At 35.4% G+C, this 25,793-nt stretch overlaps 1 protein-coding gene across 4 annotated transcripts in view; it reads right to left on the bottom strand.

Moving 5' to 3' along the window:
- Usp47 (ubiquitin specific peptidase 47) overlaps positions 1-25,793 on the bottom strand; it is an 86,296-nt gene that overhangs the window by 32,155 nt on the left and 28,348 nt on the right. For all 4 annotated transcript variants that reach the window (XM_031387891.1, XM_031387889.1, XM_031387888.1 and 1 more), the window contains 9 exons: positions 24,177-24,290; positions 22,513-22,651; positions 19,748-19,844; positions 15,311-15,456; positions 14,259-14,338; positions 11,832-11,981; positions 5,583-5,678; positions 5,343-5,495; positions 1,964-2,131 (listed from right to left, as the gene is read on the bottom strand). In XM_031387891.1, the coding sequence (XP_031243751.1) occupies positions 1,964-2,131; positions 5,343-5,495; positions 5,583-5,678; positions 11,832-11,981; positions 14,259-14,338; positions 15,311-15,456; positions 19,748-19,844; positions 22,513-22,651; positions 24,177-24,290 (1,143 nt within the window). The remainder of the gene's footprint in view (positions 1-1,963; positions 2,132-5,342; positions 5,496-5,582; positions 5,679-11,831; positions 11,982-14,258; positions 14,339-15,310; positions 15,457-19,747; positions 19,845-22,512; positions 22,652-24,176; positions 24,291-25,793) is intronic.

The following is a 25,793-nucleotide window of genomic DNA, read 5'->3' as shown; positions in this document are numbered from 1 at the left end:
TTTGTTTTTTTTTTAAGTTTTTGAGAAGGTCTCACTTTGCAAACCTTTCTAGACTGGAACAAGCTATGTTAGACCAGACTAGCCTCAAACTTGCAGCCAATTCTCTGACTTCTATCCTACATCTGGGATCACATGTGTACACTACTATATACGCCTGTTAGATTTCATTCACTTTTCTGAAAAAACTCTTTCTCGTTTTGTAGCATCAGGAAACAAATCATGCATGCTAGATAAATATACTTACTTCCTTTATCCTTTGTTTAGAAAATACTGGGACCTTCCAAAATCAAATATCAGCCCATCCCAGTTTGTTTTAACTTTAAACTGACTATAAGTATTACATTATGAAATTTTTAGAACAAATTTATGAAAACTTGAATAGTTCAAATTTTATTGCCCAAACTAAGATTAATCAAAGTGATGACAGGCAGGTTTCAAAATTTACCTACAATCTAGAATTTGTGCTAAGAACATCATTTATTGTTTTTTGAAATGGAGCTTACAGTAGCAACTGCTGGTTGGAACTAGTTATTCAAAGAGATACTAATATCTTTGCCATCTAAGAGCTGGGATTCCAGGCATTTATCAACTGGTTACTAGTAACACATTTTTGACTTTTATTGAAATTAGCAACTCTGCCCCTCAATTATGTTTCTGAAAAATTTTGAGGTTGTAAGTTCTAAATAAGCATGTTGGTATATTTGTAGACTTGAATTACTTTCAAAATTAGAATTAGAGGTATCACAACATTACTAGTAAAAGGCAACTCTGCCTATACGGAGAAGCAAGGGATTTCAAGTACAACAGTTTAAACAGTTACATTGAAGCATTTTCCTAAGATAGGGACAAGGCAAGGATACTTGCTACCTTATCATTCCTACTCAGTACTGAACTGGACACCTTACCAAGGACATTAAGACAGGATGAAGAAAAGGCATCCATATCAGAATGAAGAAACTAAGCTGTCTTTATTAGCAGATAACATGATTATCTACGCATAACAACAGGCAAGGTGGTGCAGCACTGGGCTCATGGCAACTTGATGGTCTCATGAGGAGTTGTAATGTATCTGCTGCATTATTCACTGACAGCAATCCCTACTAGGCTCTCTTCCCTCAATGGGGGCGGTAACTTTAAAAAGTCAAGGATAGTGGAGATAGGGGCGTGAAAAGTGGCCCTGATCTCAAAATAGATTCTCGCTATAAATACTTCATTCTTAAACACTGCCCCAAATCTTTATATTTCATGATTCTGTGACTTGAGAAAAGTTAATGACTTATTACTTATGCTATACTCAAGATTTTTTTTATAGGAAATTATCCTTTTAATAAATCACGTTACATGGCTTTAAAAGAATGGCTTGATTAAAAAAAATCTTAAAATCACTGATACGGTAAAAGAAAAATCCCACCCTAGACACCCACTTCCTTGGTTTCCAGATTATAATTTAAAAAAGAACATCATTTTTCTAGAATTTCTAATGAGTGTTATAGAAAGGAGAGGAAAGCCAACCAAGGATTTGGCTTTCCTTAACTCAAGGCCAGCTCTGTTATTAAGTGTTTCAGAAGTGCACCACTGTTAGAATTCTTAAAATGCAACATATTGAGCCCAATACTCTTATTTTCCTCTATGAGCAAACAGTGAACACAAAGGATTTGGAGACGTCCTCAGTCCTAAGGGCAGAGGTAGCACTCATTCTAACATGGTACAATTTTCAACAAAGTACAGTCTCCTAAGAAGTAGTAAGTAGTGATTTTCAAAATAGAATTATGAGTCTACCCAGTACAAAAACATTTAAAAGTCTTCATTATCAAAAACAAAGCACAAAATAATACAGAAGATCAAAAATTACTATAGTCTCTATCTTAGCTAAAGCATGCAGGAACTAGGGGTAGGTACAGTTCTCTGGACCACCTGCTTAGCATGCTCAGCATCCAATACCAAGAAACATCATAAAATGTACCTTTTCCAGGCCAGGTTTTGAAATCTTCTCGCTCCCACTACTGCTCTCCAGACATATCCCTTCATCAACAGTATCATCCGTGGAGAAATCATTGCTCATCTGGTCGCTGTGGCAACTGCCTTCATTTTCTGCTCCACTATCAGTGCAACTTTCAGTCTGAGGAGATTTCTAATAAGACAAAGTTATCTTAATATCTTAAGCCAAATAAAGGAAAAGATATTCCTATCTTTTTTACCATGTTCTCATAGTTTAACATGTTCTGATTAAGAGAAGCATTTATTTCATTTTAAGTGAATTGTTTTCTTTTAAACTCAGATCTTCAGTTAAAAAACTAAAAAATTACACTTAAACTACTTCTACTGTTCATAAAATTTTAATACTGCAAATAGTAATTCTCAATTATATTAAACCCAATTTATGATTACTGCTACAAAGGAACAATAGAAAATTGATATTTCCCTCAGCAACATTTGAGATAGCAACTACCCTAAGCTCCAAACAGAATCATTATTTCCAATCAGAACTAAACACTCTCTTGATTACTGTGTAAAGTGTTACAAAAGATGGAGAACTAAGCCATCCATCTGTCCCTGAGAACTTTAGAGTCTGCTGTACTCGGTGCAGGGATATCACACTTCCATCCCTGACTGCTTTCAACTCACAGCCACCGAGACTTAAGTTGACTTAAGACTACTTGTTAGAAACTCCAAACAACTCTTTCTTCTCCTTTCCTTTAATAATTTTTTCACATACCTACAATGTTTTTATTAATATAAATTTAGGTTTCTTTAAGATGAAAATCTTTAATGTACATAAGTTCTTGAAACCACCAAGTAATATACAACAAGAATAACTTTTGTTGGTGGTAGTAACATTTTTCTAAGCATATCATCTAGTTCCCAGTGCAGTCTTTTTCCTTTGAAGACATTTGATTCAATATAAAATGAAGGTGAAAAATCAGCTCCAGAACTGCAAGATGAGCATGGCAGCACATACTTGTAATCCCAGCACTGGGATGCAGAGGCATAAGGACTGCTAATTTCAGGCCAGCCATAAATGTATAACAAGACTCTGTTTCAAAAAAGCAAAATAAGCCAGGCAGTGGTGGTGCACGCCTTTAATCCCAGCACCTGGAAGGCAGAGGCAGGATTTCTGAGTTCGAGGCCAGCCTGGTCTACAGAGTGAGTTCTAGGACAGCCAAGGCTATACAGAGAAACCCTGTCTTGAAAAACAAAACAAAAAAAAAACAAACAACCAAAAAAAAAGAAAGTCCCCAAATTCCAAGCAAACACACAAGATCTGTATTTCTTTCCCCCGGGATAGGTTTCCCTTAACAACAAATATGTCAGGAATATACAAAACACCAATCTTCATCTATATTTAAGTAAGAATTTGATGAAGAATATCTCCTTTCAAGTTTAACAGACTTTGGGAAGATTTCCTAACTTTAATTAAGCACAGTCCAATCTTGTTATTCCCTCTCTGTCTCTCTCCTTGCAGGTAGGTATACACATCCAGCCTGATCTGTTACTTTATCAGTTCCTTACAAATGCTCATTGGCTGCAGTTGCCATTTCAGTGAACATCCACTGCAGTTATAGCAGCTTCTTACAATAGCTAGACAGGAAAATGAAAGCCAGAGTTTAGAGATTTTACTAGGATGTATCAGATATAAAGGCATATTATCTCTGGTACTTTCTAGCACTAAATAGTGACATGTAGGGAACGGGTGGAAATCGAGTGAAGCAGTTAAAGATCTTCAGCACAAAGACTGGAACCCCCTCTGCACCAATACTGGGACAACACAGATGAGGTGCAGAAAACATTCATTGTTTTCTTATCAAACTCACTGAATGCATCACACTCACACAAATACTATGTTGGCTAGTTTCATGTCAATTTGACACATACCATAGTCATCAGAGAGGAAGGAGCCTCAATTGAGAAAATGCCTCCATAAGATCAAGCTGTAGGCAAGCCTAGTAGGAGAGCCTGGACCACTGTGGGCGGTGCCATCCCTGGGCTGGTGGTTCTGGGTTTTATAAGAAAGCAGGCTGAGCAAGCCATGATGAGCAAGCCAGTAAGCAGCACTCCTCTCTAGCCTCTGCATCAGCTCCTGCCTCCAGGTTTCTGCCTTGATTTTCTTCAATAATGAACAGTTTCTCAAAGCTTAAGCCAAATAAACCCTTTCGTCCCAAACTTGCTTTTGGTGTTTTATCACAACAGTAACCCTAACTAAGACAAATACTAAATAAAACTTGGTGACCACTTACACTTATATTTGAGCCCCTGGAAGAAAGATTTTACAAGTAGTATTCAATTTCAATTAGGAAAACAATACACAACACTCTTACAGCAGCAAGGATTTATTACCCTGTAACTACTACCCTTTTTGATTGAAAATAGTTCACACAACACAATAAGAAGAGCATGCTACAAAAGAAGCAGGTTTGTGCATGTGTACACACACACACACACACACACACACAAAATAAAGCTAGAAAACCGTTGAAAGTCAGTGAATAGAAAGAAACTGATGAACCTTTCCTGCATTCATCAAAATCCCATGTTTAAACTATTTAAAGTTCCAAGTTAAAACAAAAAATAAAATCAAAGAGTAATAGATAAAACCTCTTGTGTGTTTGTTTTTGTAACTTAGTTAATTTAAGAGCTAGCAAACCTTATGTGGGAGTGACCAATTACCTTAATTCTTGAAAAGAGTATTAGCACAAATTTCTATTTTGGTCAGTATTTGGACAGCAAGGTTATATACTACTTTGTTCATTCACTGATATATTTGTACCATGTGTATTAAATCAGAAATCCAGCTATAACATAGTTTCAATAATAAAGAAACTATGAAACAAGATCGTTATCCAAATTCAAGAAAGAATACCAGAGGTGAAACCCTTTTGTCTCTTAAAGAGCTTATGCTATTCCAACCAAATAAGAATACTTGAAATGTACAGTTTCAGGAAAAGCTTTTTAGCCACAGCAGTAATCTCATGAGATATGCCCATGGAAAACGAGAAAGGAGAAAGCTTTAATCAAGAGCACACTTTAAATATATCAGTCTTAACTCATCTCACACAACTCTTTTCAAAATAAATAGGGGCTAGAAAGATGGCTCAGTAGTAAGAAAATTGGCTGCTTTCCCAGGGGACCAGGGTTTGATTCCTAGCCCCCACAAAGTAGCTCACAACTGTCTCTAATTCTAATTTCAAAGGATCCGACACCCTCTTCTGGCCTATAAGGGCATTGTGCACACATGTAATAGAGACATACATTCAGGCAAAACACTCTTATACCTAATTTTAAAAAATTAAAATAAAAATATAAAGTGTATGATGAAAAGCATAACAAGAAAATGTAATATTTACCTCATCTTCAATATCAATAAATGTGCTCATATCCAGCTCCTCTGGAAATGACATTCGATCATTCAGTTTAATTCTATGCATGGTTGTATAATCAAAATCAAACCTTTTCAACTGTAAGGTCAGCAGATAGGGGAAATGCAAAAACCGAAGGCCCTAAAAAGAAGCAAGTGTGGTTAGGGGGACAAATGGACAGAATACTGAAAATCATCTCAGACACAGTAATATTTACAAGTCTCTTACTTTACGAGCATCACACTTCTTCTTACAACGTTCACAAAAATATTGATTTGGGCCATCCAAGATCTCTGGCTGAATAAATGCATGTAGTGCTTCTTCCTAGTTAGAAAAAAGTAATTGTTTTACAATTACTTAAAACATTTTTTAATGTTAAAACTGTAACTGAAATCATCAAAACTGCTATGAATAAAATGATTAGAACAAAATTAGCAGCAAAATATTATTATAATTATCATTAAAAGTTATAATAAAAGTATGTCATTTCATTCTTCATAAAAATTGCTTTGGTCAGTATTTTATATTCCAACCACTTTTACTTTTTTTTTTTCCAGTAAGTTTTTCAAGTCAGGATTTTACTAAGTAGCCTTGGATGCCCTGGAACTCATAGAGATCTGCCTGCCTCTGCCTCCCAAGTGCTGGGTGGGATTAAAGGCGTGTGCCACCACCATCCCACTTCTACCTAATTTCTTACTGTCTTTTACACTGTGGTGTTAGACTGAATGATATAGAAAGGAAAAGTCCTGATCTTTAGAAAATACATAGGTCCTGAGCTCTGAAAGGGACAAAATGTTACCAACACCATGTTGTTGTTAGCAAACAGAACAGAAAAGGACTGCTTCTTATAAGCTACAGTTTTATATGTTAAGCTATTAACAAATTATGCTTCTAAATTAGCTACAAGCTGTGACTTTATCATTCTAGGGTGATGAGTTTTGCTTTACGGAGGCCATTCCCTCCCTCACATACTATGAACAATTTAACTGCTCATATAGTTGCAGACTGTATTTTTCAGAAGTCAAAGTAGAACAAGAAGAATTCTTACATTCTTTGGTCAACAAATACAAAGCCAGGATCATTACAATTTTATAGCACATAATCTAGGCAAAAGTGCAACCAGAAGGAACATCATATGGCCCCCATCTTCTCACTGTTGGCCTATGTGTATTCTCCACTCATGCTCTCACTATTGGCCTATCCGTATTCTCCACAGATCCATTTTTCTTCACTATTTAACATTTGCTTTGTTTAGAATAGGGAAACTAGTATTTCTAGGCTTTATAAATAATAAGAACTAGAACAACGCATTGAGCACTATCTCCTGCATCTCTGATGCTGTGAGCAATTTTTGTTAGTGACACACAGCAGCAAAGCAAGATGTCATTACAGATAGTTATATTCAGGCATCTCCATGAGACTCTGCTCTGAGTTAGGAAAAAAATTCAAGATATCTTTATCTAAGCCACTCATTCATCTTTTCTTCATTTTCATTTCTAGGATAATTATAAATTTGCACATACTTGCAAGAATTGGTATTAGCTAAAGATACTCTGTATACATTGTCCTATTTCCTAAGAATGACATTTTGCAAACTACAGAACATCATAATGGTGATGGGGAAATAAACATGATCCTCCTCCTTCATTCAAATCATTCTCAAATCACTGTTTACCCCAGTCTGTGTATTAAGTTAGTTCTGTGTATCTGTTATCTGAATTGGGTCCTTTATCCCACAGGAAAGCAAAGGCATTAAATACTTTCTATATAAAGATAGGAACTGACCAAATTCAGTAACTCTAGTAATGATCAACAGTGGTGCAGTTCTAAAATGTAGTCATAAAAAATATTTACATGACCAAGTTTATGCAAATGAAATCAGACACTATGCCAAGTTTTGTGACTGGCTTTCTTCCATCCATGTTCATTTCCTGCATTCATTCAAACTACTGCTCATTGGTATCTATAGCTTATACATATTAGAATTTGTTCAATCATTTACTTGTTAAGGTAAACCTCATCTTACTTTTGAATATTAAAAATAAAAATGCAACCAATATTAATGTACAAGTTTTTATAGGAGTATGAATTTACTTCTTTTGGATAAATGGTCCAGGATACAATTACTGGGACTTGTGTCATTTCCATATTCAGTTTCATAAAGATAATCTGTAATGTTTACATTTACACAAGCAATGTAACCCATTGTCTCTGCACTGTGAGCAGTTTTAAATTCTATAACTACTTTTTTGTATGTGAATGTATGTGTTTGTGTATGTGTATAGGCATCTATCAGTATACTGAAGTTAAAAGTCAATGTTATAAGTCTTCCTCAATCATTCTTCACCTTATTTTTAGACACAGGGTCTCTTGCTGACTATGAGCCCATCTAATTTGGCCAGCAAACCTTAGGCATCTTGCTAGTAAACATAAAGTTTCCTTTCTCCATCTTCCCAGCACTTTAAGTACTGGCATGCGTCTCTATGCTCAACTTCTATGTGAGCTCTAAGATCAAAAATCAGGTTCTCTCACTTGCATGGCTAACACTTTACTAGCTCAGCTACTGTAATGATTTGTACTGTTTACTGTCCCAGTGGCAGGAAGAAAGAGCTTCACTGTAAAATCTATATTTCTTTAACAGCCAGTTGACTAAAAACATATTTTCTGATTCTGGCATATGAATGCCTACTCTGGTGAAATGCTGGTAATATCTTTTGCCAATTTTCTAAATGGACTGTGAGATTTTAAAAAAAACCTGATGGCTTGAAATTATATATTTTAAATATTCCTTTGTCAGATATATGATATGCAAATGTTCTACTTTAGGAACAAATACTTTTAATTTTGTGAGTTATATTTTTGACATTAAACCTTACAGCTCTTCTGATGTCTAGATTTATATGATTTTGTTTTTACTAAAGCTTTACATATTTTATATTTAAGTCTATGTCCATTCTGAATTACTATTTGAGAAGAGTGTGAGATAAGAGTCAAAGTTCATTGGCATGAGACAGATGTTAATGGCAGCCAGTTGGCACTATTACTTGAATATTCCATCCTATCTTTCCTGAATTATTTCTCTGTCCATCAAAAACTCGTTGGGCATATTTATATGCATCTATTTCTGAGTTTTCTGTTCAATCATCCCTTTGCTAATTCCAAAGCATCCTGATGACTACAAGAACACGAAAAGGCCTTTTATTGTTAAGTAGCATTCAACTGAATTTAGGTAGATCTGTTCCTTCCACTTTTTCTTTCTTTTTTTTTTTTTTAAAAAGTATTCTGGTACTCCAGTGCATTTAACTATGTTCCATAAAAGTCTTGGTGGCCTTCAACAAGAACTGCATTACAACTATGTAACTTTAGAAGAACTGGTGTCTTTACTATGCTAAATTTCCAATCAATGTGTTCCTCCACTTAAACACTTTTCCCAGCTTTCTGGTTTTCGGTACATAAGTCCAATATATGTGAGATTTTGTTATTGTTTTTTTTCAAGACTGAAAGCAGTCCTATATTTTAAATTTAATTTTCACCTATTCATTACTAGTACCCTGAAATACAATGACTTTTGAATGTTTTCCTTATAGCCTAAAATCTTATTACCTTGTTAGCTGCTTGTTTTAAATCTGCCTTAGGACTTTCTATACGATCATCTATAGTAAAAACCTTGCTCTTCCTGCTTAACTGAGTTAGCCAGACCTCTCACAGTGAACAAATTGTTGAGAGCAAACGTCATTGCTTAAGACAATCTGGACATCAAGAGTCTACAAAACAAACAGGGAAGAATTCTTTCTTTTTAAGAAGAGACTATTTTGAATTCATATTTTGTTCTTAAAATGTTTAGTACAAGTGCCCTGTGAAACAATTCAGACTTGAAAATTTCCTTTTCCAAAATGTTTCAGTTGTGGAATTAAGTAACTCACTGGGCACAGGGTTATTGAAAGAACCTAATTTGCACTTGGTGAGTTGCAGTTTGTGTTATGTAACCGTTGAGTGACATCTTTTCATCCCCATGGCTTGGAATTTTTGTCATCTCTTTTTCTGTCTTACTAAGTATTTTTAAAGCCTACTGTTTTTGACTGCTTTCTGCTCTTTTGCATAATTGCTTTTACTAGGTGTCTTCTGCTTTCCTTTTTCCAAGTTAGATGAATCCTTAAGATTATCGACTTGAAATTTACTTTTAAAATGAACTATTCAGTGTTGTAAATTTTCTTTTCAAAATTGTGTCACCTGTGTCTTAAAATGTGATGTTATAATTTCATTTTTCATTCAACTACAATAGTTCTTAAAATTCCTATTGAGACTTTCTACTTGATCAATAACCATGCTTACTGTTTATTTTGGAATGTTCCCTCTAATGAAATGCTGGTGCTGGTGAAATCTTTTGTTAATTTTCTTCTTTTTTCTTTTCTTTTTTGAAGCAGGGTTTTACAGTGTAGCCCTAGCTGTCTTGGAACTCATTTTGTAGACCAGGCTGGCCTCGAACTCACAGAGGTATCTCTGCCTCTGCCTCCCAAATACTGGAATTAAAGGTGTACGCAACCATTGCCTGGCCTTTTGCTAATTTTCTAAGTGGATTGTGAAATTAAAAAAACAAAACTCAATGCCTTAATTTTTTTTATGTTTTAGATATTCCTTTGTCTGGTACATGATATGTAAATGTTCTTTTAGTCTTTAGTTTCTTCATTTCTTTCACATGGGATTCCAAGTATTTGGTTATTTAACTATTTTTTTCTGCTAGTGATATCTATGCCAACTTCACTGTGGTTGGAAATCATATAATGTGATTAAAAAATTTAAGAGTATTTTTACAGCCCACGCTTTGGCCTATCTAGACTATATTTTATGGGCATTTAAATGTGTACTTTGCAGGTGTATGGAACATTTGATGTCAATTAGATTTCTATCAAATGATGGTACTATTGGATTCTTCTATAACTTCTTTGCCACTCTGTATAGCTGTTTTACCTATCAATTGGCAAAGGAATAGGGTACTGAAATCTCCAACTACGACTAGAAGAAAAAATTAGTTTGTATGTGTTTTCTACATAAGCTCTTTCTTCATGCACTTTGCAGCCGTTAGTTGGTGCATGAATGTTTAGTATTGTTGTCTTGATGATATGGAAATGTTCTCAAACAGTCCTCATCTGCCTTATACACTGCCACTTCTGATTTCTTCTGATGATTATTTGTATGACATACCACTTTCTACCATCTCACATGGGCATGCAGAAAATTCCTTCTGGACAACATATTATTGGATTGTGTTTTAAAAATCTACTGTTTCTAAATTGATATATTTATACACATGTATCTAAGGTGGCCATATTATTTTCAGATTTTTGTATGCTTTTTGGTTATGATTCCTGTTTACATTCTTGTGCCTTCCAAGGGTTACTTAAACATTTAAACAAGATTCTACTGCTGTACCCAGAGTATGCTTGAGTCCTTTTCCTTTTTTGATCACTGCCCTAGTTATCAGGTTTATCAATACCATCCTTCTATCACTTCTAAGTATCCAACTGCCCCTATGGTTTTATACCCTATTCCATTTATAGATCAACTGGCTTAAATATTTACTCTAGTATAATAGTAATACCTATACTAAAAAAAAAAAAAAATCACATTAGACAGCATTATAATTTTGGTTCAAACATAATTTAGAAGACTTGGCAAGGAAAGAAAACCTATTACATTTGTCCTAGACCTAGATCTGTTATTACAGATCCTCCAATCTGTGTTCCTCAGAATCTCTATGTACCTTGAAATATTAGCAAATGTGCCACAGAGAAAGAAATACAAATAAAATACCTATAACAAATTTCTCTGCTACAGAAATTTCTGGAACATTTACAATATGTCTTCTACCTTTCAAAAAAAAAAAATACAGGTGGGTAATTCCTGTATTCCAAGAGGATCTAGTAAGTCTTGTGAAAATGAGTGTCTACAAGCTACAGTGCAGAAAAGTGCTTGAACACTGGCTACTATGAATACAATGAAGATGAGACATGTAGTATCAGCTGTAACAATTAAAAGATAATTTCATAATGAATGAGAAAAGACCTCTCTTTAATTGTAAGAGATCTTAGCATTGATTGCTAAGCCTGCAATCATGCTAAAAATTTTACAAGGTGATTAGAAATGTTAAAATTAAAAAGATGATTATAGATGTTAAATTTGGATAACTGCTTTACTTCATGTTTTAACCTTAAATATTATTGTTTATTTAAACATGAAACTAATTATTACACCACACATTTTAGATTGAAGGGAAAAAATACTCAAATTTTAAATAGAACTTCATATATTTGTCTAAAAAAACTCCAGGTTAACCTGACTAACATATCCTTAATTCTGTGGCTTAGCAAACAGAACACACAATCATTGATGTTGTCTGTACATGTGTATACATAATATGTAAGTATAGATTGGGGTGTGTGTTATCTGTAAATATCCAGTCAGCTGGAAGGTACATACCACACTAGCAAACGCTTGGCTGGACCCATAAGGTCGGATGACCAGTGGAATATCAAGATACGTGTCAATTCTCCAGCCTTCATAACCGCATTCCAGACACCTCACATAGTCTTTCAGCTTGCCTTGGTACAGCTCATTTATAAGATCAGCCTAAAAAATAACATCCACATTTTAAAAAATGTTCCTTGTTACAAATAATTTTAAGTTATATCAATATACAATCCTTGGTATTAGAAGGATACAAAACGATATTGATTTTTTTCTTACTAAAGTTTTAGAAAGCCAATATAATAAATATCTAAAATTTTAGGGAACAAAATTGACTAAAAACTAATCACCTGAAAAAGAAATTAATAAAATTAGATTATCACTAATTGAAGACAAAATGTATATAATTAACTATTTCAATACTCTCAAATCAATAAAAGTCTCAAGTAGTAAAATAGATTGTAATAACATTAATTATTAATCACTATGTTCTTTTTCCTTAGACTGGATCCTAATCCACACTAGGCAGGCAGGTTGTTAGAGAACTAAGGAGTTGTCTGTGTTCTGAATGCCTTATACAAACACCACTAGTCTCAGAGGAGTTTATTCTGATTTATAAAATTCCACTGCTAACTCGGGCAAACAAAAGTTTAAATTTTAATAATAAACATAGAACAATGAAAGAATGTAAGATACAAAAATTCAAACAATACCTTAGAATTAATCTCCCTCAAAATATCCTCATCTAAAAGAATGCATCTCTCACCTACTTCTCACAGCCAACCGGGGCTCTTCTGACTCAAAGTAGGCAGGTAATTCCCTAAGTAATGACCCTTCATATGAATGTCTTGCTTCAAGATTCTTGTTATCAAATTTTAGGAAATCAGTAGGGATGCCTCAGCTGACTCAGAGAGGGGAATGTGAACAAGAAGGAAGGGTAACTTCAGACCTATGAAGAAGAAACAGCCCCTAATACCATTTATATAAATTACTCAATCCCACAGGATTACACAGAGAAATCATTTAAACAGGTTGTTTAAATGTTTTTTTTTTTTTTTTAATCATTTCTCAAGTAAAAAACAGATCAGAAAAAAAATACTAACAGTTTCCTTCCTTTTAAATTTACATCTTTTGAAATGTCCGGGACAGAGCTACACACCTTCAGACTGGATCCACCAAAGCTGCCTACTCTAATACAACTGACTTGATTTACTTTCTTCATTTTCCTGCCTCAGTCAGGTCTTCTGCATCTAGGATTTTGGTTCAAACAAGTGTCCTAAAAAAAAAAAATCTGGTACTTCTCCACAATTTTTCTTTTCAAATCAACAGCTATAAAACAATATTTATTCCTATTTATAAATTCCCTTATATACTTTCTATTCATCTCTTAAAAGTTTGGGTATAGGCCTAATTTCATAATGTACAAATGGGTCCCACCTATTGTTTAAAAGATTCTCTTCCAAGCCATCGCAATATTCCAATCACAGGTCCTTATTGAGCTTGCCACCTTAGGACCTCTTCGTCTTTCATCCCTGGGCTGTTCTATTATACTCAGTCTATACTCTCATCCACATAGAATCCCATAGAGCCAAGCCTCTCAGTGAGTTAGGTCAGATAAATAAGGACCTTAAATGTCAAAGCATATGACTACACCTAATTGTTCAAAGTGAATATAAAGCTTGATGAACAGACTTTATAATATAGTACAGATTATCTTTTATTTTAAAAAAAAGGGAACAATTATTCAAAATCTACCCTTCCAACAATATACCTTCTGAGCAGAAAAAGATCTTCTTGCTCACATAGACCAAATTTCATTATTTTGATGATGAATGTGCTAGCTAGTTTTATATTAACTTGACACAAGCAAGAGTCATCAAGAGAGAAAGGAACCCCAACTGAGAAAATGCCTCTAAAAGATCAAGCTGTAGACAAGCCTGTAGGATATTTTCTTAATTAGTGATTGATGGGGGAGGGCCCAGCCTGTTGTAGGTGGTGCCATGCCTAGGCTAATGGTCCTGGATTCTATAGGAGAGCAGGCTGAGTAATCCAGTAAGCAGCATTCCTCCATGGCCAGTATTAGCTCTTGCCTCCAGGTTCCTGCTGTGCTTGAGTCCCTGTCCTGACTTCCTTCAATGATAGACAATGATGTGGAAGTGTAAGTCAAATAAACCCTTTTGTCCCCAAGGTGCTTTTGGTCATGGTGTTTCACGTCAGCAACAGAAACTGCAACTATGACAATGAAGAAACCAAGGTCTGGAGTGGTTTGATGAAGATGCTTCAGACTCAGTCAACAAGAGATGAGAGTCTAGTAATCTAACTTCCAACTACAGTAGACTGATGATGCCCAAGTCTTAGAACATTCCAACAAAATAAAAGTCATTTTAACATACTATCTGCCTTCTTAACACATTGTTTCTTCACCTTGAGAGAATTTACCTGTTCTGTTTGCTTCCATTTCTGCTCCAAAGCATCAAACATAACACGGCACAGTTCCTGTACATCATGCTGTTGCCAAGCTATTTAATAAAATATTTAATTAAAAATAGTATCAGACAGTATACATTGTGTTACTGTTTCAACACAAATACAAACAGTCTATTTTAAGAAGTTTTAAGAACATAGGAAGACACATTACATCCATGAAAGGATAGTCACAGGAAAATAATCAAACCAGTGTTACATATAGCATTAGCTTTGTGATACTGCAATACTTGTTAATTTTTATTGTAAAGAAATGTGTTAGACACCCCACATTAAGGACATTTGTCTCTGCATTAGACAGAAAACTACAACCAACCAAAATGCAGAGCTATGGAGCCCAGTCCTAATGGATATATCTACCACATGTTTGTAACGACAATTAATGAGAAAAGAGGCCGTAATTTTTTGTTTTTCAAGACAAGGTCTGTGTGGCCCTGGCTCTCCTGCAACTCACTCTGTATACCAGGCTGGTCTCAAAATCACAGAGATCCACCTCCCTCTGCCTTCCTAGTACTAGGATTAAAGGTGTGTGCCACAACTACACAGCTTCTTAAAGAAGCCACAAATTTTAAAGAGAGCAAGAAAAGAAATATAAGAGGGTTTGGAGGGAGAAAAGAAGACAGAGAAATGATGTAGTTACACTATAATCTCAAAAAACAATAAAAAGAGAAATAATATTTTTTAAAGTTACAAAGTTAAAAAAAATTGCTCCTTTTTAATGAAGTTTTTTTCCACTATTTTTATTATGTAAAAAAATGTTTGGAAAAAACTATAAAAAATTTTAAACTCATTTAAAAATGAACATATTAAATTTAATTATAGGAGAATCTTAATTGTTAAAAATTTATCTCTTAGATACTAAGTAATTAAAAATAAACTAACACCCAAACAAAAGGCAAGATGTTTCAGGTAAAGATAATTAAGTTATTGATATGTTGCATAGGTATGACATTGTAGTCCAGAAGTCTCTGAACACTAGAAGTTGTTATCATTAAAAGAATTATTACCTTCACTGCTATCCCATCCAAAGCTCCTTGTAACGTCTGTGGTCTCAATTGCTCTCTTTTTACTGGTTTGCAACAAAACAAAAAGCCTTTGAAGCTGGTATGGGATACTCGTCACAGGATCTTCTTCAGATTCTTCAAATTCCCATCTAGGAGGATGAGATCATGTTAATTATATCAAATGATTTCATTCTTTAAAGCATATTTAAAATCAAATCATCACATAAGGTCTTAATTCTAGGCAATACAAAGAACTTGGATATTAACTAAAACTAAGAATATCTAATTAGTTTTTCTCTAATTTACAAATTCGAAACTAAACAAAAGGCACAAGGCAGCTCCAATCATGAGAATAAAAGACAAAGCTCACTTAAATGTAAGGGTCAGATCTGAATCTGATGAAAACTTTGTCCTAATAAGTAATTCACAAAAAAATTGTAGAATATCCACTGACAAAACATTAAAACCCAAACTTGAAAAAACATGACAAATATATGTGTTTCAATATATACATTTTCAGAGAATTACAAAGGAGAACAGAAGTTAAAAACTGATTAAATCAATTAAGAATCATACTGATCAATTATAATGTGTAAGTCTTGTTTGGATCTGACTTATACAAATGGATCAAGAAGTTATGTGGCCATCACAGGATCTCAAACACTGAGCTGTTATATCACCGGTGAAATGAAGTGATGCCTGCCAAGCCATCAGGATGGAAGTTTACATATAGAGCAGTGGTTCTCAACTTTTCTAATGGCGCATCTGCTTAAGACAGTTCCTCACGTTGTGGTGACCCCCAACCATAAAATTATTTTCATTGCTACTTCATAACTTTAATTTCACTATTATGAATTGTAATATAACTACCTGATATGTAGGATATCTGATATGTGACCCCCGAGAAAGGATTGTTCAAGCCCCCAACCCTAAGGGGTTGTGACCTACAAGTTAAGAAACACTGATACAGAAAGATGAAATTACCAATAAATGCCATTCAAAGCTGGGTAATAAGTGCACATGGACTTGTGGTACTATTTCCTCATTTTTAAATGTTTGAAATACTCAACCATACAACATTTTTAAAAAGCTATTAATGGGGTTGTAGAGATGGATCAGGGTTAAGAGCATTCACTGGCTGTTATTCTAGAGGACCAGGATTCAATTCCTAGCATCCAGATGGCAGCTCATAAGTGTGTGTAACTTATGTTCCAGTGAATCTGACTTCTTCATACAGACATACATGCAGGCCAAACTCCAATGCACATAAAATTTAAAAAGCCATTAGGTAAATAAAATAATCCCAGTAGAATTTTATCCTCATAAATTTATAAGTGATCATTAGGCCTATCGACAGGTACTCCCAGATAAAAAACTTAGAATCATATGGCAGAGAGAAAACTGGATAACCCCAGTTGGTTACTATACTCTAGAGTTCTTAAGGTGATTTTGTAATTAATAAAACAAAATACAAACCCCCAAACATTAAGGATACTATTAATGGTGTCCTGTCTAAAACTGGCAATGCTAAGACCCCCTCCACTACTCTCTATTTCTTTTTTAGTTCCAAAAGAGGCTTGATTATTAATTTTTCTATTTCCAGTTTACAAATGGTTTTGATTTGACTCTATCCCTCTGTTAAGTGTTCACTTTTTCTTATTTAGGACTGAGAGGTTGCACCTGTGTGGCCCTGTCCCCTTTTACCCATGGGCAAACCCTTCAGCCTCTAATTCACTTTTCTTCTCTATCCCATCTCTGAGATCACATGTGCTTTAACCTTCCTCTATACTCAGCCACTAGCTCTCCTGTTAGTTATCCTTATGGAAGGTTTTTAGAACTGACATTATAGGATCTCAAAATTCCATTACAACCTTAAAAGGTTATAAATCTTGCTGGGACGAGATTTCACAGGTTATATAGTCAGACACTTTGTTGGCATGTTCAATTCTTCCCATTCTTTTACTACTAAAAAGGTTGCCAGAGTGTCATCTCAGGTTTTCACTGAAAATACCAGTACTACCCACCATTGCCATTATGACCTTATGCATCCCAGTTCGTCTTAATCACAGGCCCTCCAAAGGATTTCTTTCAAATCACTCTTTGAACCTGCACTACCTAAGCTTTCCTAATAATTCATAGAATGTATCACAAGTCTTCAAGTCAACAATGAAGAGTCTATGTGGGTCATACACAAAGGATGAATGTGCAAATTCATCTTTCATTGTGGTGCTTCTCCTGTGCAATCTAGTGCGGGCCCTAGGTCTATCTACACTCAAGATATCAGTGCTCTCAGGCTTGGCTCTGTTGTCACCTGCTGTTAACTTCCATCTATAATCTCAATGTCAAAAGTCCTCATTGAATTTGTGTTTTAACCCTCACCCTTGCTCACAGTGGATTTCGCTTACCCCCAGTTCTTGGGTTCCCATGAAGGCTGCTCTCATGGCTATTTCCCTTCCTTACTGTCTGAAGTTGTGATCCTGCTCAACATTTCCTCCATAAGTGACTCTCTCTACTTTGCTTTATTATCTCCCTTGGCATACTGGGCTTGTAAAATGAACTTATTTATACAGGCTCTCTATGGAAGCTCTTAGGGGGAACTCAAGTCTTATTAACACTGTGTCTGACAAAACTCATGGTAATGCAGTCAGTGTCCAAGGAATGCTTGCTACCCAATAGTCCGTTCTACAGAAGTTGCAAACTTGCTGGCTACCTTTGGAGTTTCAGAACACACAGTTAAACAAGCACCCAGGATGCCGGGCAGATATGTGGCAGCAGGCAATCATCTTGGAGTACTTAAGTCTTTCCCAGCAGGTTCTAGCCCACCCCGGCCATGTGCTCATCTAGGGACCTCTGCAACCCACCCCAATCACTGCCAACAGTTATAGCACAGGGACAACAGCGAATGCATCCTGGCACCTACAGTATGGCCTCAGCAGTTTCTGTGTATTTAGTAACTGATTTTACCAAGTGGTGATAACAACAGATAATTCACAGCTACTCTGAGAAGTGGGTGAGTATATAAAAGTGCTCCCAACAGTCAACACATTATTTAGGGAACACTAACTACTATTCACTATGACATCTAAAAGTTTCCTTATAATGCCCTCTTTCTTGTCAACCTGGCCCAAACACCTACTTCATGACTTATTTCAAGCTCTATCTGTTTCACTAAGCCATTCATTTCTCCATGTCTCACTAATATCTCTCCTCTTTCAGCTCTCCTGGCATTTAGCTGACCCTAAATGTTAAATAAATTATTTCACAACACACAGGTGGTTATTATAGACAGATCATAAATTACTTGAAAAAATAGATCTTACTTTTCCTTCCTCTCTATCCTCCCAAGAACCTAGAATATAATTATTGCTAGGCAACACATGATGAGTTAAAAGTGTCTGCTTCTACAAGCAAATTCAGAGAACAAGCTTAAAAGTGAATATATGTGTGAGAACACGAGCAATACAACCAATACCATTACAACTTTAAAGAGAATTCAAATATATACTTAGATCATTTCAAAGGAAGAGAAAAAGGAAAAAGAATCAGTTTACTTAGACTTTAAAAGTCTAAATTTGCTGGACATAGTAGCACACACCTATAATCCAAGCATTTGGGCAGGTGGATTTCTGTGCATTCAAGGCTAGCCTGGTCTACAGCGTTGAGTACCAGGACAACCAGAGCTACACAGAGAAACCCTGTTTGGAAAACAAAACAAAACAAAAACAAAACACTCCCTAAGTTACAGATACTTTAAATATACTAAGCAAAAGTACATGAACTATAAGAAAATAGTCATAAAATGGCTGCATTTTACTAGACACAGCGATCCTCCATAAAGCATTTAAAGTATCCGATCTAGTCTTAGAAATATACATACACATTTTTTTAATATATATATTTTTTTCTTTTTTTTTTCGAGACAAGGTTTCTCTGGCTGTCCTGGAACTCACTCTGTAGACCAGGCTGGCCTCAAACTCAGAAAGCCGCCTGCCTCTGCCTTCCAAGTACTGGGATTAAAGGTGTGCACCACCACTGCCCGGCTTATACGTACACATTTAAACAAACAAGCTATGTTGTATTTTAGAGAGTTTATGAGCTCAAAAAATAACAATGAATTCTTAAATTTAGAGGGGGGAAAATCAATGCATATGTTCTGGATTCTCTCAAAATCAGACATCCCTTTCCCTATAAAAGCAGTAAAATTATGAATGGGGATATTCACTAATTTGATCCTTTCCTATCAGGTCATTTCTGATTTCTCCCTCCCCATTTCTTTTATATGTCAGTCTTTCAGAAGATTCTTGTTCATATATAATATACAAGAAGTCATCTTATAAAGTAAGAAATACCCCAAATATTACAAGTAAATCTATGAAAGTAAATTTAATTTATTATTTAAAAACTGTATTTTTACTTATAGAACATTTTTCAAATACTCACTTATATAATGCATTCCTAAATTCAGGAGTCATAAAAAGTGTTTGCAAAAGGCTATTCAAATAGCACGTCATCGCCTGGTTTACTAGTCCCACATAACCTTTAAAGAGAAAATACAAATATAGACAGATCAGCACTTGGGCTAAAATACTACAAAATATATAATATAAACAAAACAGAGAACAAGACTGCTTAGATGGAAATTATTTCTGTTTTTTTTTTTTTAAAGATTTATTTGTTTGTTATATGTAAATACACTGTAGCTGGCTTCAGACACACCAGAAGAGGGTGTCAGATCTCATTACGGGTGGTTGTGAGCCACCATGTGGTTGCTGGGATTTGAACTCATGACCTTCCAAAGAGCAGTCAGTGCTCTTCCCCGCTGACCCATCTCACCAGCCCCTGTTTTTTTTTTTTTCAATGCCACTTAAGAAAGTTCTTTTCTGTTCTATGCCCAGTGTAGGGGAATGCCAGGGCCAGTAAGCAGGAGAGGGTGGGGTGGTGAGCAGGGGGAGGGGGGAGGCAACAGGGGTTTGTTTTTGTTTTTGTTTTTTAAATTTTTTTCCCCCAGAGGGGAACTGGGAAAGAGATATCATATGACATGTAAATAAAGAAAATATCTAATAAAAAAAGAAAAAAAAAAAAGAAAGTTCTCTTTTGCAGTATGTATTAGGTAAACTTTGTTTCTCAACAAAAGTCAGGATACTTTGTTACCAAGATAAAATAGATATTATATGGTATTTAACAAGACATTAAGAATAACACATGTACTATACTAGGTATTATTAGAGTATAAATAATCTTATTCCTTAAGTTTAAACACCAATAATTAAGATGGAAATGCATAAACATTTTCACTTTAAATATCATATATAACACAGGAAGACCCAACTAGCCCAACTGCCCCCTCCCCCCATCATCAACCCTATGAATCAAATTATATTTGATTTGCAATACTAACACAGGAGCAAACTCAGATCCCTGTGCTTATGTATTTTTTTTTAAAAAGCATTATCCTCCATTTTCTTAAAAGCATATTTCATGAGGAAAGATAAAAATAAGCAAAATAACTAAAAGTGGTTACTATGTGGAATACTGTCAGTGCCTTTTAATTTTATAAATGAGAAATGGCATTCTATAAATTTCTCATATAAAGGATTTAGCTGTCAGAACAAATATCAAACTATTTCAAGAATTTTGATTTGTTAAAGCTGGAACTTTTTCAAAGTATCCTAATAATCTCAGAACAATCTTCACAGTACTTATTTAAAACAAGATGAAAAAATTTCTGTCCTGACTCAGAGCAGTTCCACTAGCACTTTGGGAAGTAAACCTTGAAATCTACATTTTAAGCAATCATTTCTACATGACTTTTGAAGAAATAAATCCTTGTGACTTTTCAAGCAATTTTACTATATGCTATACTTAGAAATAATTCTGCATTCTCTTTTATCCTGGGTGGTATGCAACCAAAAATCTACTGACAGAAGTTATAAACCAAAGACCATATAGTCCCTTTTGCTATTTCCAGAGCAAATAAACTCCACAGTGATTAGCTATGAGAAAATCATTCTAAGTTCTAATTACAAAATATAATAAATATAATACTATAAATCATATTAAAACAAAGTCTGGAATGTATATCTACGGCTTTACTATTATTTGAGATAGGTGTTTAATGTGATATTTAAAATCTTTCTAAAACCATGCTTAGCATTAACTAGCTGTACAAAAGACTTCTCTCTATATATGTGTTTCTATTTCTTTCAACATGGACAAACACTACCTTATGAAAAAGGGTTGTTGTAAGATGAAGACATGACATGTATCTAGATTATATTCATAAGGTAATTAACCAATCATATATACTCACGAAACTTTCATATAAGCTAGCCTAGTAAGATGAAATAAAATAATAATCTAGGGCTGGAGAGAGGGCTCAGCAGTTAAAATCACTGGCTGTTCTTCCAGAGGACCCATGTGGAAGCTCATAACTGTCTGTAACTGCAGTCCCAGGGGATCAGACCACCTCTTCTGCCCTCAGTGGGTAACGAACACACATGGTATACAGATACACATTATCAAACACCTATGCACACTAAATAAACAATAAAAAACTTTAAAATAATTTAGGCTTAATCATACTCAGAAAAAAAAAACCTAACAGGTTTAAAAAAATATTTGTTTCTTCATATTTTATTTGTATATATGTTTTGACTGCATGTGTACATCATGTATACAAACCACATGTGTGCCTGTGGAGGTCAGATGAGGGCATCAGATCTCCTGGATGGAGCTACAGATGATTGTGAGCCCCCACATGGGTGGTGAAAACCTAATTTATTTCAAACATAACAATTAAACTAAAAAATATAGTAGGTCCAATAGAGTAAGTGTGTTCTGTCTGCTTCATGGAAGCATATTTCCTCACAGCCCATCTTAATCTAAAAATGAGAAAAGATTTCATTTCCAGAGAAGCTGACTTCAGAAATGTCAGAATGCACTCTTGAGGGAAAGTAACCAAAATGACTTTCCTTCAGAACACAATATCCATTATGTTTTAATTTGCAGATAATAAAGGTAGTAACGATGCAGTTAAGACAGCAAGTGGATGAGGGAAGAAGAGGCTAGCAGTGCTGACTCTGCTGCTGCTGGACAGTCATCCTGCTCTGGGATCTCAGTTCCTACTGATGAAATGAACAAATTCAATTAAGCTTGAACTTGCTGAGATTATGACTGTATGGAACACAACAATACATAGGCCTTACCAGTTTCTGACTTGTTCAAAATTGATGAATAGGAGTAGCTCTGGCTGACATAATCACTGGTAGAGGCCACAGAACCTTCTCTTGGAAGTGGACCTATGAACCTGTCATGCACGCCGTCGTCCACATTACTGGAGTCCTCCTAAAAAGCAGCATAACCAGTATTTACTGAGAAAAAGTTGAAGCATGCTAAGACTGCTTCTAACAGGCACCCAAGGAAAGTGTGTCCTAGGTTTCCTGCAGGTAGCTCTGAAAGATGTCTCACTCAGAGGACTAAGTAATACTCAGAGGACTGGCCCCTCCCAAAGAACTTAATTTTGTAGATTCCTTTAAAGCCCTCCTTCAAATGTTTTAGAGGTACCACTATGAAGTCTTAGTGAGCACTCCATAGTCACTTTTATAGATTAGGCCTAGAAGCTGAGCGATGTGGAGGAGCTACTGGATGAAATGGAGGGCTGCTCAGGCTCTAATGAGAAACTTCCTGTTAATGTGTAATACAATGAAAAGGGTTAAAGGGCACAAACCAGCATAAGCAATGAAGATGAGGCAAGACGGTGACTAAGCAACTGAAGCTGCAACTCTAACACTGAGAATCTGGAGCTCTGCTGTAATAGCTAATTCCGATTTCAGAGTCACCCAAAACCAATTCAAAACCCTGTGATGCCACAAAACAAAAGATGAGCTTCAGGGTACCTAAGAGTGCTGCTTCAGCATGAACAGACTGCTTATCACCATCTCTGCCTCAAAGGGACAGCTCTATTCACAACACATTTCTAATTGAAGGCCATTAAATAGAACAACTTGTCCAAAGCAAACTGTAGTGAAGAGAAAGGCTCTAACACCTACGCAAATCAGACCAGGCTTTTAAATTTTTTTCACATCTACATCCTCTGGAATTTATAACCATCAAACAAGATTTACTTACCATAGTGGGTTTTTTGTTTTGTTTTGATATTTTATTTTTTAATTTTATGTGTATGAGTGTTTGTTTGCATATATGTCTGTGCATGCAGTACTTGAAAAGGCTAGAAGAGAGTATTGAATCTTCTGGGACTGGAATCACAGTTATGGGCTGCTATGTGGGTGCTAAGTAGGAATCAAACCTGCATCCTTCACAAGAGCAGCCAGAGCTCTTAATCTCTGAGACATCTCTCCAGCCCCCACCGTAGTTCAAAAAGAAATAGTATCTTGAACGTATAGTGCTTTTACTTCTATTTGCACACCTCTTCAAAAGTTAAAACTTTGGAAAAATGTCCTTCCAATTGGGAGTCAGTGGGCTCAATAGTAATGCCTGTTCAAATAAGTGAATTGTGAATAAATCAATGGAAGCACCTGATTGACATATTAGTAAACAAAAAGATGGAGGTGGGTGTGTTTAGAGTGGGAATGGAAATGGTCTCCCAAAAGAAATAATGAGTTTTATACTGAGCCAGAGGAAAGGCCATGGATCTACAAGTCTGTATGGTATTCTAACCTGAGCCTCCCCATCCTTTGCATAGCAGTAGTTCTAGTGAGGCAACAAATTAAATGTAACAATGGTGCTGTGGAGACCTGAGACACCCATGCCATCACATACAACTATCATTATCACCCAATTGTATGTCTCTACTTCCTTCAGAAAACTGCATTCCTAGTGCACAAAAATTATGTCTTTCTAAATAGCTTACCAACAACATCTGAGGCTGTTCACCATCTTTATCTGTCAAATGCAGAAAGTTCTTCTTTCCTGGCTCAAAATTAGCATCAAGAAGAGACTTGTCACTGGTATGATCCAGTGGTGCCTATGGTACAAAATAATGTTAAGAGTATATATAAAAAAGTGATAACAGAACACCAAATACAGACATATTTACATGCAATTATTTCAGTAATGATTTGGCTAAATTTCTTTTCTGCTAGGTTTTGAATGCACCTCTCTATCATGAGCTAAACTGCTAAGCTAAATTGACAGTATATGCTGTGAGCATCCCAGAGGCTCACAGTCCCCAGCATCTAAAACCCTAAACAAAGAAAAGGCTAAGGGATTGATGTTAAGCATAATGTGTACCAAAAATCAATACAGCTTGTATATATACATAGATTTCTTCTTCTAAAATGTATGCGATGCAATAGGTTATCATACAAACTAAAAAAAGTTTATACAACTACAGACTATTAAAATATTTTGACACATGAGTTTTAAGAATCCCCAGATAAGCAATAGCTAAACGTACTGAATAGCTAAACCAAAGAAGGCTATGTAGCTCATTCCTGCAATCCCTAATCATGTGTCTACTAGATAATCCTCCAATCTCCAAGAATGTCAAGTTCTTTTTTGTTTGTTTGTTTGTTTTTTTTAATCTGGCAATAGCACAGGAAAACAGAGTACCATGAACATACCAGAAATTCTGAGAAATTAAAAAATAAGATAGAAAACAGTTATGATTTATGAAAAAACAAAAAACAAATCTAGAAAATGCCTAGAGCTCAAAGTACCTACAGTTCAAAGTACCTATAGGAGATAAAGGTGGTAAGAAACACTAGACAAAGGTCAAGAGTTGAGGCCAGGGAACTCAGGCGAACAAATGAGAAAAGGCATTCTGGTCAGTCTGGCCCCTCCTTTCCCTCCTTGGACTAAGCAGTGGACAACAGAATTTATTCTCTGAATACTAGAGCCACCAAGGTAGAGAGCAGAGCCATGCAACCTGATGCTAGTCATCTCTCAACTCCAGTCAGATGGGCTGACAATGGCATGCCCATCCCTCCAACATGAAAATGGAAAGGAATACTGCACATTTAATCAGCCTCCACGGAGATTTTCGACTACAAAGACTTTGGAGTAAAACAAGAATCACTAAGCCTTTGAGGAGATGCTGTAGTACAGAAATGAGACAACACAAAAAATGAATCAGAAACATCACAAAGGAAGCAAGCAATGACTTCACAGAAACTGAGACATAAAACAAACTCACACATCTGAGACTATACATCAGAAATACCTTTGAGCTTGAGAGGTAAAATGCAGTTACACAAATAAAAGGAAATAAGTGATTTTATTCATAATTTTTGTTAAAGCGAACTTCCAGTAAACATGGAAATTCTTTAGTTGATATGTATGATAGTCACCCTTTTATGAATACAAAACTTATGACCTGATATTATGCAAAATTTCAGACAACAACTGGTGACTCCAGAACGAAGGCAAGGGAAGAGGGACCAGTCACTTTGCCTACATTTAGCTACTACGGTTTTGATAACCATATAAAGGGAACTGTAATGTCCAAGCTTTCATTTTATCACTACTA

This window comes from Mastomys coucha, unplaced genomic scaffold (assembly GCF_008632895.1).
Source record: "Mastomys coucha isolate ucsf_1 unplaced genomic scaffold, UCSF_Mcou_1 pScaffold21, whole genome shotgun sequence".
NCBI classification, from domain to species: domain Eukaryota; kingdom Metazoa; phylum Chordata; class Mammalia; order Rodentia; family Muridae; genus Mastomys; species Mastomys coucha.
Note: the sequence above shows the minus strand (reverse complement) of the source record. Positions and strands in the feature narration are given on the sequence as shown.